The 16,285-nt window shown below is 44.4% G+C and overlaps 1 protein-coding gene across 4 annotated transcripts in view; it reads left to right on the forward strand.

Annotated features, from left to right (window-relative positions):
• Positions 1 to 16,285, forward strand: part of LOC135520336 (disintegrin and metalloproteinase domain-containing protein 15-like) — a 33,205-nt gene that overhangs the window by 5,491 nt on the left and 11,429 nt on the right. For all 4 annotated transcript variants that reach the window (XM_064945804.1, XM_064945805.1, XM_064945806.1 and 1 more), the window contains exons 3-20: positions 4,099 to 4,175; positions 4,338 to 4,416; positions 4,560 to 4,636; positions 5,597 to 5,816; positions 5,958 to 6,023; positions 6,175 to 6,246; positions 10,077 to 10,246; positions 10,405 to 10,489; positions 10,615 to 10,763; positions 10,989 to 11,166; positions 11,777 to 11,869; positions 12,222 to 12,417; positions 12,835 to 12,943; positions 13,124 to 13,319; positions 13,481 to 13,558; positions 13,686 to 13,797; positions 13,988 to 14,147; positions 15,167 to 15,281. In XM_064945804.1, the coding sequence (XP_064801876.1) occupies positions 4,099 to 4,175; positions 4,338 to 4,416; positions 4,560 to 4,636; positions 5,597 to 5,816; positions 5,958 to 6,023; positions 6,175 to 6,246; positions 10,077 to 10,246; positions 10,405 to 10,489; positions 10,615 to 10,763; positions 10,989 to 11,166; positions 11,777 to 11,869; positions 12,222 to 12,417; positions 12,835 to 12,943; positions 13,124 to 13,319; positions 13,481 to 13,558; positions 13,686 to 13,797; positions 13,988 to 14,147; positions 15,167 to 15,281 (2,232 nt within the window). The remainder of the gene's footprint in view (positions 1 to 4,098; positions 4,176 to 4,337; positions 4,417 to 4,559; positions 4,637 to 5,596; positions 5,817 to 5,957; positions 6,024 to 6,174; positions 6,247 to 10,076; positions 10,247 to 10,404; positions 10,490 to 10,614; positions 10,764 to 10,988; positions 11,167 to 11,776; positions 11,870 to 12,221; positions 12,418 to 12,834; positions 12,944 to 13,123; positions 13,320 to 13,480; positions 13,559 to 13,685; positions 13,798 to 13,987; positions 14,148 to 15,166; positions 15,282 to 16,285) is intronic.

The following is a 16,285-nucleotide window of genomic DNA, read 5'->3' on the forward strand; positions in this document are numbered from 1 at the left end:
TTTCTGCCACCCCAACCCTTTATCCTACCATTAAGACGGCCGAGTGTGTGAGGGGGGGCATTATTGTCTTACACCCAAGCATGGTAAGACTGATTCTTTACGTGAGGGGAGGAGGGGGGCTCTTATCTACTTAAGATGGTGTCTGTAGGAAAGTGTGGTGGATTGAGCTGGTTACAGAATGGTCTTGAGTTAATCTACAAGACACTGCTGGGTAAAGTCCCCCCTTATCTCAGCTCGCTGGTCACCATAGCTTCACCCACCTGTAGCATGCGCTCCAGCAGGTATATCTCTCTGGTCACCCCCAAAACCAATTCTTTCTTTGGCCGCCTCTCCTTCTAGTTCTCTGCTGCCAATGACTGGAACGAACTACAAAAATCTCTGAAACTGGAAACACATCTCCCTCACTAGCTTTAAGCACCAGCTGTCAGAACAGCTCACAGATTACTGCACCTGTACATAGCCCATCTATAATTTATCCCCAACAACTACCTCTTTCCCTACTGTATTTATTTTATTTCTTAATTTATTTTGCTCCTTTGCACCCCATTATTTTTATTTCTACTTTGTACATTCTTCCACTGCAAATCTACCATTCCAGTGTTTTACTTGCTATATTGTATTTACTTTGCCACCATGGCCTTTTTTTGCCTTTACCTCCCTTATCTCACCTCATTTGCTCACATCGTATATAGACTTGTTTCTACTGTATTATTGACTGTCTGTTTGTTTTACTCCATGTGTAACTCTGTTGTTGTTGTTGTATGTGTCGAACTGCTTTGCTTTATCTTGGCCAGGTCAAAATTGTAAATGAGAACTAGTTCTCAACTTGCCTACCTGGTTAAATAAAGGTGAAATAAAATAAAATCCCCAACCAGGGGTCCTGTTTATATAACCAGATCATTCATTATACCCCAAAAGTAATTAAAATCACAGTACTTCTCTGAGCCCAAGTGAAGGTAATGCCAGTAGGCAGGCTTTTCCTATTGGTGAGGTTAGTTCTGGATCCATGCACAGCAGTAAAGAAAACAGTCAGAGGCAGACATGAGTTCCAGTGAAATGGTTTTCACTCTTGCCTTCATACCACAACCTGTTGAACATCTATAAACAGGAAGTGTTCACTCTCTGGTCCATCAATATGAATCAGTCAAGTGCTAGGGAAGATGAGCAGAGCCAGCAAACACCACTTTCCCTTTGGGACTGGAGTTGAATGTGACACACTCCTCTACCTCATGTTGTCCATTGTACATGCATTCACTTGGCTGTTATTGTAATGCAAAGGGATACACAAGTCATGAACTAACCCAGCGATTTCCCCCAGATAGTGGACATGCACACTCCATTCACATGTCCAGACTTGATCCATAAACAGGATCCAGGGCTGCTCTGGGTCAGACTAAATAACAGAGAAGCACTACAGGGACTGAGGAAGACAGACATCCCAGGAGCTGACTGATTGTATTTCCCTCCCTTGCACTCTTCTGTTGAGCTGAAAGAGCTGGAGAGGAATCACGACGTGCCCTGTCCCTCCCTCTCTCCCTTCCTCCGTTACACCCCCTCCGCCCATGTTCCCCTCTCCTCCTCCCTGGTTTATTTCTTCTGCTGTGGGTCACAAGCAGTTCTGGGTCTGAATGGACCCCACCCAGCATTCATGTGGCGGTGAGCTCATCTTGTTACTAGCAGGAGATCGGCCTGGGACATTTACCTCACTGAGGGAGAGAAGGAGAGGGGGGAAATAAGAGAGGAGAGGGTGAAGTTAGAGAGAGTGGGTGAAGGAGAGGTAATGGCAGCAGAGATGGAGTGGACATGGTTGTCGATAAGAGAGTGACAGAGGTGTAAGAAGCCAGTGAGAGTGAACCGAGAGACCTGTAGCGAGTGTGACATAAGGGTTCAGCTGGGGGAGAGAATAGAAGGTAGAGACGAGGAGAGAATGTAAGATAAATTGTAATGCTCAAATGAGAGTGTGAGAAAGGTAGGAGTGAGGCAATGACAAACAAAGTGTGGAGAGGGTGGGTGTTTCATGGCTGAGCTACAGATATTTGGGTGTGATCCTCCACTAGAGCCCTGAACAGATGTAGCTCTGCTGTGCTCTGGAAGGAGCCATGTTTCTACTCTGACCTCTCACCCCAAAACCACAATCCAAGGCAGCTTGCCAAAAGCTGCAGATGTTTGAGTGTGTACATGTATTGTATGTCTTCCCATCTCTTTCTCTCCCTTATTCTTTCTTCTCTTTGGTTGCTTAACTGACATTTTACTGTAGTTAGTTTTTTGCCTTGTAGTTTTTAGCCAGATCACCATTGTTCCTGGAGTCTTTGTTGGTTACCTATTGGAGTCTTGCCCTGGCAGTACAACAACACAGACCCACCCAACATAAGTCAGTCACACTCTCCTTACATAATGTGGGGAATGACCTCACCAAAGCACTCTGATTATAATAAAGACTATAGAAACTAGAAATTGACCAGAGTTGTGTTTTCATTCAAATGTATTGGAAATCCCCCTTAATTAATAGCATCTACTTCTGGAATTATTCTTGGATTATGATATTCTTGGATGTGGAGCCAGTTATATTTTGTACATATCCAATGACTGGGTTCCAGTGTGAATAGTTATGTTATTACTAATAGCCTCTTGGAGCCTATGGTAAAGGGACACAGTTGTGTCATATGAACCATGATGATGTTACAATATTTCTGGGACTGTGGAAAGTAGAATACTTCTGAGTGAATTGGGTGTAAGTTGTTGGATTTAGGTACCCGGCAATGACATCATCCAGCATGATTTTGCCGGTCCACAGAGGAGGTAGATGTTTTGGTTCCTCATAGTCACTAACTGCTACTTGGAACTGAACAGACCTCTCTGGCATATTGTCACCACCCATTACCTTACTGCCAGTACTCCTAGTTCTAGTCCCATTTCCAAGCCTCAGCCAATTCCTGTCAGTTAGCTGGAGAGGAGAAAGCAGCACTCTGCGGTGGGGAAGGAGGGAAGCACCAACAAGAAGGGTTTCACTTACACACTGTCTTCAAAGGTGGAGCCGCTAAACGCGCTAGAAAGTGACTGATTGGCAGGAAGAGAGACGGTGTTGATGGGAGACAGGTTAGTTCCCGCTGGGGGGAATGACTATAATGAGATGGAAGCAGAGGGGAAACGGACATGAAAAGAGGGATAGGACGTAATTTATCCACTGCCGCGCTGCCTCTGCGTTTGGTGAGAGAAATGTGCAGCAGGTAAAGGAAGTCCATTTATAGCCTGGTCCTTAGTGCCTATGAGGGGTAACCCTGGCTGACAGTCTGATTCAGCACATTTGGGCTCTAGTATTGTGCTTAGGTGCCAGTGCCTACCAAGGACTGGGTGCTGCACGCATTTAGAGACTGGGTCTATTTTAGAGAGCATGCAGGTGTAAGCGTTGACAGGTAGTGCTCAGGGGCGGCTGCAGCCATAGACATAGTATAACTTTAATCGCACCATCTCATTTCATGTCCGCTGACTGGTTTGATGGGATGAGTATTGATTGGCTGAAGGGATTCAAAGTATATAGTATTATCCAATCTGAGCATTGTGTGATAATGGAACTTTAGTGCAGAGAAAGGACAAGAGCTTCATAGCTGTCTACTACATCTGAAATGTTGTCCATCAGCCTCTAAAGGATATAGGTCATTCTGTACATAACCTGTTCTTTATGAACTATACAGGACTTCCTAAGCCTCAATCCTTTAACCTTCGCAGGTTTATTAAGAAAGACCACATGGTGGTACTGGATATTACTGCTATTTCACTAAGGAGATTGTCCCTTTGCCCCGTTTGCCACTTCAAGCTGCTCTTGGCTGCATTTGCTCATTAAGACACCCATCACATGCTAATCATGAATACAAAATGTTGAAACATTGAGCGATTACAATAACAACAGCAAACAGTCATTTTTGTTGGACGATGAGTTAATTTGGCCACACAAAGTCCTTGTTCACCTTTAGCACAACAGTTGTTAGGGGGAAAGGTCCAACTGGTTTTCGCAATACAGTTAGTTAAATGATCCACTGATTTGTGAGGATATAAATCACAGTACACATTACCAGGTGCATGTTTCTTGTCCTTTCACAGAACGGTCACCCAGACAAGCTACAGTGTGGTCTTCAATTTGGAGGCAGCATCTATCTGTTGGACCTGGAGAAAAACCAGTAAGCTCACTAACATAATATACTCCCTTTTGAACCTTTGCCATTGTTGAGTTAAGACTTCATAGTTTCATAAAGGGGATTATCATTAGCAATAAAAACAAATCGGACTTCAGACAAATCTTCAGAGGAAGTAGTAACAGTAACCCTGTCCTCTCCCTACAGTGATCTCCTGCCCAAGCCTCCCAATGTCTTCTACTACCTCCCTAATGGCACTGGGGTTTCTTTGGAGGAGAGCACAGTGGTAAGTAATGTGTTGTAAATGTTCTGATTTGTTATAGGTAGAATTGTTATAGGGATAGTTAACGGTACGTTAGTTCATATGAGCTTGGATAATAATGTTGTCATATTATGTTGACTACTCTCTCCCTGGTTGTTATCTCCTAGACTCACTGCTACTACCACGGCTCAGTGAGGGGCTTCCCACAGTCCAGGGTGGCTCTCAGTACCTGCTCTGGACTCAGGTAATAATATCAACTTTAACTCTCTGTCAAAACTACAGGATGGTATGTGGCCTGTCAAAATTAGGATAATTTCCCCTCTGTCACTACCCAAAGGAATGTACAATTTCACGGAACTTCACAAGCAAGGCAACAGCATGCGAACAATGTTCCCTGTAGACGTACCCAGTCAACATTCTTGATTTGAGAATGTTGTCCATGGAGGTGAGATCATACAAATTCATACTGTGTAATCATACCTTTTAGGTTTTCCATTAAGAAATGGAGCCTAACAGCTCAATAAGTTTACCCGCATGACCTTATGACCTTAAGCATATGCATTTCCTTCTCTGTTATGTAATGGTTCATGCATTTAAAACCAGTAAAGTGATCTAAACAGGGGTCAGCCTTATCCCACTTAATCACCCACCTCAGTTAAACCCTTTGTGGTGCACTATAAGGTGAACCTATTATTATAAAGGGGAAGTCTTTACTAAGGGCACTTTCACTTCACCTGCAGTACGGACGTCATGGTTATGTGAGCGTCATGGTTATGTAAGTGGGGCGGAGTGATCGACTGTGAGGTGGCTTTAATCCAATCCAGATTAATCTGAAAGAACTCTGACCTCCTCAAGCATACTAATCACCCGATTTGAGAGAGCGCCAGTTTTAATCTGGGGTCCCTTCCGCTGGCTTGGATACTTTAGGGATATCCAAATGAACTTGGCGGAAATCCATGGAAAATCCTCTTGACCTTTATTTAGAGTTGGAGTTATTTAGAGCTCTTTACTGCGTGGGCAGACCATGTGGCCGTATACTCGGTTTAGGGTCATGTTTATGTAGCGAACGTAATCCGGTTGCTAGCAGAGCCTTGAACAATGTCCTCACATGAAGTAACTGTATTTACTTTGAACTTGGACAGCATTTTTTTGTCCCTGTTGACTCCCTGTTTAGTGAGTCCCTGTTTATTCCCCTCTCTCTCAGGGGCGTGGTGGCCATCAACTCCACGCTGAGCTTTGAGCTGCAGCCTGAGGAAGACCATGAGGACGAGGAGGGGGCAGAGGAGAGTGGAGGGGAGGAGGAGGAGGAGGGGATGCACCTGCTCTACTCCACCAGACCTCTGGAGAGGGGTAGTGTTGGGGGCTGTGGGGTGTCCCATACACCTGTACCTCCCATCCACATCCCACCACAAGTCCCACACAGGGTGAGAGGGGCTGGAAGCACAATCTAATTTTTGTTTATCCTGGGATTAGAACTACTGACGTTTTTGCCACTGCTGGAAATTGTCGACAACGTAGTGTACATTGGCCCGAATGTCTTTTGTTGACACTTTGCTTTTTTGCAGAGTAAGAGGGATATTCTCTCAGAGACCAAGTACATAGAGCTTGTGCTTGTAGCTGATCACAAAGAGGTAATGTACGATAAGGCTAATGTATGACAATGCCCCGTAGTGTAAGCGAGGCACTGACATAGCTGCACTTTGAAGAGACCCCAGTACATTTAGACCAATCACATCATGTTCTGACTCTATTGTCCTAACCATTAACTGTTATTTTTTACAGTACCGTAACTATCAGAAAATCAACAAGACTATCATCTATCGAATGCTGGATGTGGCCAACCAAGTAGACTGGGTATGTAACCTAATATTAAAGTTGTCTACTTTTCACCTCATTTAACACCTGATTTACTTGACAAAAGCCTCATCTCAGTAAGTGGTCCAGGTAAGTCATGACATGGCACAAGTGGTGGGGTAGGCCTTTCCTCTTCCATCGTCTCCTGCTCCTCTATTGTTCCTCAAGCAAGCAGGAGACGGACGATATCGCGTATTCCCAACAGACCAACTCCTTGAATGACCTAATCCTTGAAGTTTGCAGGTGTCTAAAAAACATTATTTTGCGAGTTTTCACCCTTTAGTGTGTGTACTTTACTGTATTTATACTTGGGATATCAAATTAAATTGCTGGAGGATGTCTTACGCACAGTTTATTAGGTACAGCATCCTGTTCATGAAAATGGTTCGCTCCTACAGAAAGTGTGTCACGTGGCTGTGGCTTGTTGTATAAAGCAGGCACACTGGCATCTAGGCATTCAGTTACTGTTCGGTTGAATGTTAGAAGGGGCAAAAGGAGCGAACTAAGCAACCTTGAGCGTGGTGTGATTGTCGGTGCCAGGCGCGTTGGATCCAGTATCTCAAAAGGCTAGCCTCCTGGGCTTTTCACCCACGACAGTGTGTAGGTTTTACAGAGAATGATGCCACAGACAAAAAACATCCAGTCAGCGGCAGTCCTGTGGGTGAAAACAGCTCGATGAAAACAGCTCTAGTACCTGTTGGTACTAGGGGGCATTATTTTTATTTTTAGAAAAAAAATGTTCCCGTTTTAAATGGGATATTTTGTAATGAAAAGATGCTAGAATATGCATATAATTGACAGCTTTCAATAGAAAACACTAACGTTTCCAAAACTGTAAAGATATTGTCCGTGAGTATAACAGAACTGATGTTGCAATCCAATCCGGAAGTGCCCCAGGTTTTGAAAGCGCTGCGTTCCAATGACTCCCTATTTGGCTGTGAATGTACCATCAACGAGCTTACGCTTTCTACGTATTCCCCAAGGTGTCTACAGCATTGTGACGTAGTTTTCCGCATTTCTGTAGAAGAAAAGCCGCAGGCGGCCACATTGCGTAAGTGGTCACATGGTGGCTCCGAGAGAGATTCTCGCGTAAAATACAGAGGTAGCCATTACTCCAATCGGTCCTAGAGAAAAACGAATTGTCCTGACGGATATATTATCGAATAGATATTAGAAAAACACCTTGAGGATGGATTCTAAACCACGTTTGCCATGTTTCTGTCGATATTATGGAGCTAATTTGGAATATTTTTCGGCATTGTGGTGACCGCAATTTCCGGGCGATTTCTCAGCCAAACGTGAAGAACAGAGAACGGAGCTGTTTCGCCTACAAAAATAATATTTTGGGAAAAAATGAACTTTGGCTGTCTACCTGGGAGTCTCGTGAGTGAAAACATCCAAAGTTCATCAAAGGTAAATGATTTAATTTGATTGCTTTTCTGATTTCCGTGACAAGTTTACCTGCTGCTAGCAAGGCATAATGCTATGCTATGCTAGGCTATGATAAACTTACACAAATGCTTGTCTAGCGTTGGCTGTAAAGCCTATTTTGAAATTCTGAGATGACAGGGTGATTAACAAAAGGCTAAGCTGTGTTCCAATATATTTCACTTGTGATTTTCATGAATAGGAAGATTTTCTAGGAAGATTTATGTCCGTTGCGTTATGCTAATTCGTGTCAGGTGATGATTACGATCCGGGTTTGAGAATGACAAGAATTGTGCAGGCCATCAGGCAGGCCACAAACAGGCATATAATGAGGCAGGACGCCATCTCACACACAACTCGTCAATCCTTGTCACGGATGTGCTATTGCAGCAGACAACAACAACTCCTATCAGCTAATAGCAAGAAGAAGCGGCTCCAGTAGGCTTGCTATCACCAACACTGGACAATTGAGGAGTGGAAAAACATTGCCAGGTCAAACTTAACCTGGTTCCTGTTGCGTCATGCTGATGGCAGAGTCAGTATTTGGCATAGGCAGCATGAATCCATGGCACCGTCCTGTCTGGTGTCAACAGTAAAGGCCGGTGGCAGTGGTGTAATGGTGTGGGGAATGTTTTCCTGGCACACATTAGGTCACTTAATGCAAATTGAGCAACGTTTCCATGCCCCAAATCATTCAAGCTGTTCTGGAGCCAAAGGGGGATCTGACCCGGTACTAGACGGGTGTACCTAATAAACTGTCCACTGTATACAGTGGGGCAAAAAAGTATTTAGTCAGCCACCAATTGTACAAGTTCTCCCACTTAAAAAGATGAGAGAGGCCTGTAATTGTCATCATACTTCAACTATGACAGACAAAATGAGAAAAAAAATCCAGAAAATCACATTGTAGGATTTTTAATTAATTTATTTGCAAATTATGGTGGAAAATAAGTATTTGGTCACCTACAAACAAGCAAGATATCTGCCTCTCACAGACCTGTAACTTCTTATTTAAGAGGCTCCTCTGTCCTCCACTCGTTACCTGTATTAATGGCACCTGTTTGAACTTGTTATCAGTATAACAGACACCTGTCCACAACCTCAAACAGTCACACTCCAAACTCCACTATGGCCAAGACCAAAGAGCTGTCAAAGGACACCAGAAACAAAAGACCTGTAGACCTGCACCAGGCTGGGAAGACTGAATCTGCAATAGGTAAGCAGCTTGGTTTGAAGAAATCAACTTTGGGAGCAATTATTAGGAAATGGAAGACATACAAGACCACTGATAATCTCCCTCGATCTGGGGCTCCACGCAAGATCTCACCCAGTGGGGTCAAAATGATCACAAGAACGGTGAGCAAAAATCCCAGAACCACACGGGGGGACCTAGTGAATGACCTGCAGAGAGCTGGGACCAAAGTAACAAAGCCTACCATCAGTAACACACAACGCCGCCAGGGACTGAAATTCTGCAGTGCCAGACGTGTCCCCCTGCTTAAGCCTGTACATGTCCAGGCCCATCTGAAGTTTGCTAGAGAGCATTTGGATGATCCAGAAGAAGATTGGGAGAATGTCATATGGTCAGATGAAATCAAAATATACCTTTTTGGTAAAAACTCAACTAGTCGTGTTTGGAGGACAAAGAATGCTGAGTTGCATCCAAAGAACACCATACCTACTGTGAAGCATGGGGGTGTAAACATCATGCTTTGTGGCTGTTTTTCTGCAAAGGGACCAGGACGACTGATCCGTGTAAAGGAAAGAATGAATGGGGCCATGTATCGTGAGATTTTGAGTGAAAACCTCCTTCCATCAGCAAGGGCATTGAAGATGAAACGTGGCTGGGTCTTTCAGCATGACAATGATCCCAAACACACCGCCTGGCAACGAAGGAGTGGCTTCGTAAGAAGTATTTCAAGGTCCTGGAGTGGCCTAGCCAGTCTCCAGATCTCAACCCCATATAAAATCTTTGGAGGGAGTTGAAAGTCTGTGTTGCCCAGCAACAGCCCCAAAACATCACTGAGGAATGGGCCAAAATACCAGCAACAGTGTGTGAAAACCTTGTGAAGACTTACAGAAACCGTTTGACCTCTGTCAATGCCAACAAAGGGTATATAACAAAGTATTGAGATAAACTTTTGTTATTGACCAAATACTTATTTTGCACCATAATTTGCAAATAAATTCATAAGAAATCCTACAATGTGATTTTCTGGATTTGTTTTCTCATTTTGTCTGTCATAGTTAAAGTGTACCTATGATGAAAATTACAGGACTCTCATCTTTTTAAGTGGGAGAACTTGCACAATTGGTGGCTGACTAAATACTTTTTTGCCCGACTGTATTTGTATTAGATTTTCATTGGTTTGTCATGGTGGTCCTCATCTACCCCTCTCTAGTTCTACCGGCCGCTGAGTGTGCGTGTGGCTCTAACTGGGGTGGAGATCTGGAGTGACCAGGATAAGATCCAGGTTGACAAGAGTCCCTCAGACACTCTCAACCGCTTCCTGGAGTGGCGCACCAGAGAGCTGCTGCCACGCCTGCGCCACGACAATGCTCAGCTCATTATGTGAGTAGTCAAATGGACTTAGTTGAAGTTAATCGGTGCCTTTCTCACACCTGTACATTATGGAAGCAGATTCATCCCAAATACATGTGTATATACCAGTGGATGGCCTCTTTGTGAAAATATACTAACTATAACTATATGTGTTTGGTCTGTTCCAGGGGGGGCTCATTTGATGGAACTACAGTGGGAATGGCATCTCAGTCTTCCATGTGCTCCAAGGACCGGTCAGGAGGGGTCAATGTGGTGAGTTAGTTAGCTTCAGTTAGGTTTATCAGTGGAGTACAGGGGTATCTGCCCCACAATGACAGTATAAGTCTGGTGGTAGACTGACTCTGTGTGTGTCTCTCTCTCTCCCTCTCCGTGGGTAGGACCACCTGGTCAGTGTACTGGGGGTGGCGTCCACTATTGCCCACGAGCTCGGGCACAATCTGGGCATGAATCACGACACGGCCGACCGGCGCTGCCAGTGTCAGAATGAACCACGCCTGGGAGGCTGCATCATGGAGCCATCTACTGGGTGAGGGGCTAGCAGGCTATGGTGGGCTAGGTTTGACGTGCATTACAGAAGCACCAGGCCATGCAATGTCGATGATACAAAATAGAGGGTCAGTTATGTGCAGCTGTGATCCTCACTTGCCTTGTATTATGTTAATTTTTATGCACTTCATTTTAATGCACTTGTAAGAAGCTCTGGATAAGAGCATCCACTAAATGTCTTGTTCTCTTTGCCCCTCTTTTCCAGTTTCATGCCAGGCCAGCTGTTCAGCAGCTGCAGTGCTAGAGACCTGTCCCTCAGCCTGCTCCATGGTGGGGGGATGTGCCTCTTCAACGTGCCCCAGCCTGAGAAACTACTGGGGGGGCCACGCTGTGGAAACCTCTACGTGGAGAAGGGAGAGGAGTGTGACTGCGGCCTGCTGGATGTATGTTGGACAGTAAATTTGATATTTTTAGGGGGGACAGCATAACTCACCATAGATGCAGGTTGACGTTTATTTGGATCAATCTTGCCCTGGAAGCAGCACTGAGCGGTTTCCTCTAGATGGGCCAGCTGTTAAGTCAAAATTAGCTATATCATACAAAATTAATGGGAAAAAAATGTGCTTATTGATCTTAATTTAAGGTAAAGGCATAAGGTTAGCAGTGTGGTTAGGGTTAAGGTTCGGGTTAGGTTTAAAATCTGATTTTATGGCTTTGTGGATGTGCCAGCTACTGACCACCGTGCAGAGCTGCCTCCTGGACAAGATTCATCCCAATGACAAGATTCATCACCAACCTGCCACCATAGATGATAATTCAATTAACAGACTTTATGATTTAGGTCAGGGGTATTCAATCAGGGGGCCCGTGAAAATATATATATCAAATTTCACATTTTATTTTGTTATTTCAATGTTTATGTTACTAATGTATGATGGGGGTCCCAGGGTCGCCAGTTTGCCTGGGAGGGGATCCCTGGGAACGAAAAGGTTGAAGATCCCTAATTTAGGGATTAGGATGAATTATTAAGTGTCTCTGTCTCTGGGTGTCCAGGAGTGTAACGATCCCTGCTGCAACGCCACCACCTGTAAACTGGTTCCTGGGGCCCAGTGTTCCTCCGATGGCATCTGTTGTGACAACTGCAGGGTGGGCAAGCCTCTCTGCCTCTGTCTCCTTCACTGGACTCTTACTGACATACACTCACACACTCAACCCCATCACTGAACACACTACTGAACACCTACATTTAAATCAGCTCAGTTCATTAGTCTCATATTAATTATAACTATAATTATATATGTTATGTTCTTGTCTATTACGGTTCTATATTTTGTCATGCATGTTTTATGTGGACACCAGGAAGAGTAGCTGCTGCATGTGCAATAGCTAGTGATCCTAATGAACTAAACTATGACATGATCTATCACAAGAAGCTGAACAAAGGCCCAAATCATAAACTACTTTACTGATCTACTGTCTATATTCTCTGTCTGATCAGCTACGTTCAGGTGGATGGATGTGTCGGCAGCCCCTGGGGGAGTGTGACCTCCCAGAGCACTGCACTGGTACCTCTCCCTACTGCCCCCCCAACGTGTTCCTGCAGAACGGCGAGCCCTGCGAGGAAGGCTCCTCCTACTGCTACAGCGGTGTCTGCGCCAGCCTCAACACACAGTGCCAGATGTTGTGGGGACCTAGTGAGTTACACTATTGGTCAAATGTTCTGGACCCGATAACCATTGGGAGTGATACCACTGTGGGAAACTAGTGGCTAGTTATTTTGACTTGTTTCAGTACTTTGACCAACTACTGTAGAACCTCGAGATCTGAACCCCAGAGTTCTGGACTGACTGGTCAGCGGAACTGGAACTTTTAAAAGCAACAGAGAATACTTCCCTGGACAAAGGATTCCTATATATAATGTCACCACTAGTGTTTGAATGAAGAAACTGTTTTGGCGAGTTATTACATCATATCAAATCTTTATATGTCATAAGTTGCAGAGATGGAGAATTAAGAATGGCTCATAAACGCAGGAGGCAGTGTTGTTCAGACACTTTTACTGTGAAATCTTTGAGACAACTAGGATTGTTTGAACTCCCTTTTCTTTTCAGATTCCACCAGGGCTCCGTCTGTCTGCTTTTCCTCCGTCAACAAACAGGGCAACAAATACGGCAACTGTGGCCAGATGGCCAACGGAACCTACATTCCCTGCCCTAGCAAGTAGGTACCACGTTCATTAAGGAACATCGTAGCAAATGTTTTGCAACAGATTATACATTAGCATATTTTATTGGTAGGTTCCTGTAGTCCTGCCCTGATTCAGTCCTTTTTCTTCCATTTGGTGCCTAATGAACACTTCCATATGTCTGACTGTTGCTCTGACTGTGTCTGACCTTTCAGAGATGTGCATTGTGGGAGGCTCCAGTGCCAGGGAGGCAACGACCGTCCGTTGCTAGGCACCAGCGCTGAGATCCTGACCACCAAAGTAAAATTTAACTACAGCGACTTTGTCTGCCGGGGAACCTACTTCCACCTTGGCGACGACGTCTCCGACCCTGCCATGGTGGCACAGGGCACCGCGTGTGGTCTTGGCAAGGTGGGCATTTCCTCAACTATAGAAATACAATGCAAAATACTTCTGTTTTTGTGGAACGGGTCATTTGACCCTTTGGAATAGGGAGGTTTGCTGTGTTGTTATCTAAGCTTACATGCATATCTAAAATGATGATTGGTTTTACTGACCATGTTGTGGTTCAGGCCTGTTGGAACCAGCGGTGTCAGGATGTGTCTTTGTTCGGCGTCGACGAGTGTCAGAGCAAATGCAACGGACACGGGGTGAGCAAACCGACTGCCTGTCTCCCCTTATAGGAGTTATATTTTATAGCTCACAATGGACTGGCCCAAACTGTTGTTGATGTTAAATGAATAATATGGCTCAATATCCTCTCTCTGACATTGCCAGGTGTGCAACAGCAATAAGAACTGCCACTGTGACGTGGGCTGGGCTCCTCCAGACTGTAGGTACACGGGCCATGGAGGCAGTGTGGACAGTGGCCCTGCAAGAGCACCTAGAGGTACCTCACCGTTCCTCTGTTAATGCACAACTTGACTGCACTCATAGATTTACACTCCTTATCCTAATCAAATCCTTGAGAAATTGGGACACCGTATCAATAAAAGTAGGATGAAGTAAGTAACCTGCACCCAGCTTTAATTCGATGTCTGCCATGATAACCAAGACCTCAATTTTTTCTGTATCTCCAGGATCAGACCCGGCACGTGTGGCCTTGCTGGTCATCTTCCTCTTCATCCTGCCAGTGGTTCTCCTCTTCCTCGCCCTGCGTTTCCCCCGCTGTCACCGCAACCTGCCCTGTCTGGGCACTACCAGCCTCTTCCACAAGGGCACCGGACGCCAACAGAGCCGGTGAGAGCCCTGATCCAGGGGATACCAGCTGTGTTCACATATTAGTTACAGTGTTTATATAGTATGTATATGTTTGCGCAGTGCAGAAAACCGCTATCAGTATGGACAGAATTTCGGCCATAGTGTTTTTTTAATAGCTATAATGGAATGAAAGGGGCTATAGCCAACTATGTGCAAGTTTGAAACCTTGTGCATGTCCAATTATCTTGCACTTCATCAATCAAAGGAGGTCAGAGTTAACTGTGTTTTTCACTACTCATAATTCAGTGTGGTAAGTGTGGCCCATAGTGAGAGTTGGGGCTTGGTGTTTGCTGTGGAACAGGCACTAAAAGGTACTCAATGTTAAGGGTAGAGTAAAGGCATGGAATTAGTTTCTAGATGCTCAGTTACTGAAGTGCAACGTTAATGCTTAGTGTTCCATATAACACCCAAGAGTCTCTCTAGTTTGCAAAAATATCCGTGAACGTTGGTCCATATTAAAACAAGTCACTATAATCTAAAGAGCGAGAATTTGATTGATCAGTTTTAGATCAACATATGTTTTTTGAGTAATCAGCTCAGATACTAGCGATGCACTTCAAGTAGGATGTAACGACCAACTAAATGCTACGAAGGCTTTGGGAAACTCACCCCAGTTCAGTTCCCCATTTCTTCAATGTTTTAGATAAGATTCCTTTAGAGCCAGTTCCGAGGATAGTGATGGTGACCATTCTGTAGAGTCTCAGTTCTATAGGCTTATTTTGAGTGTTACTTCTGTCAACCTCATTTCTACTTGTACTGTACCACTGCAATGACCTCTGACTCTTTAGAACCAGAACTGATTATTCCCCTCGGTTGTAATATCATGTGTATTGTAACCAAACAGCCATTCTTTGAGGGCTGGACCAGTGTTATAGAGAAACATCATTCTTAACTCTTATGACAGTGCTCAGCTTACTATTTGTCAGCACCCCATGATTGAATTTGTGGTATGAACTTTATGGTAATGTGTTAATGTGTGAGTGTGTGCCGTCTCCCAGGACCCCGGCCACAGAGCGAGTGGATGCTCGTAACGGGGAACAGGTCCAACCACTGAGGTACCACTGGAGCCGCCAGAGTGACATCCAAATGACCCCGTCTCCGCCTTCTAACAAGGTACCACGATGACCCAGCCTGGCCTTCCCTGGCTGTCACTCAAATAGTTTTTCCACCTACACTGTTCAAATGGGCCCTTATTATAGGTACATGAAATCGATAACACTGACTTTGTTGTAATAATATTAGCTATTTAGCAGACGTCAATCTCTCTGAGTTGACCCACATGAAAAAATACTACAATTTACTATAGAATACTATAGTACTTACTATAGAATTCTGTAGTAAACTGTAGAATAGGGATGAACATGGGTAATCGAGATCCCTTGACTGACCCATGAACACACATTTCCCGAAAAGATTTAAATGACAACACCTGGAAAATGACAAAAATGCTCCCCAATGTCGGCACTATTGCAATTCCACAAAATACACAACATGCGCATTATCAGATTAGCAAAATATTTAATAGCACATTATCCAAACAGGATGTCGCATGGTAGCCTTTAGTCTAGCGTATTTACTTCACACAAAGTCACGATAAATTCAAAGTACACTGGTAATTGCCACTGCTGGACTGCACACGCGACTCGACTGCAGTTAATGAACCCTACAGGAAAGCCCTACAGTAATAGCCTATAAAACAACATGTGCCTCTTTGAGCTGTCATTGCCTCTTCAGTGAGTCTTCAGACAGTCACAAATTTGATAGGCCTATGCACAATTTATCACATAGTCATCTCTGTCACAGGCATGAAATCTATGGGTAGGGATGAGGGGAAAATGATATATTCTCCTGTCCTAAAGTCTAGGCTATTTTCTAATCCAAAACCCTGACTCCTGTCTTGCATGAAAATTCCTAACTTTATTCTGTAATCCATAGGTTGCATTATCAAAGCATGTCTCTCGCCTATGCATGTACCGCTTTAACATCTCTAACTTCTCTAACTTCTCTGCGCTGTCTCGGACTTGCTGCCATAGAGCTTCGGTAGAGAATGTGTGCTCAACAAACAATATGGGAGTAGATATGGATGTTTTGAAAACAGAGTTACTTTGATGTTTGAA

This window comes from Oncorhynchus masou, chromosome 29 (assembly GCF_036934945.1).
Source record: "Oncorhynchus masou masou isolate Uvic2021 chromosome 29, UVic_Omas_1.1, whole genome shotgun sequence".
Taxonomy (NCBI): Eukaryota; Metazoa; Chordata; class Actinopteri; order Salmoniformes; family Salmonidae; genus Oncorhynchus; species Oncorhynchus masou.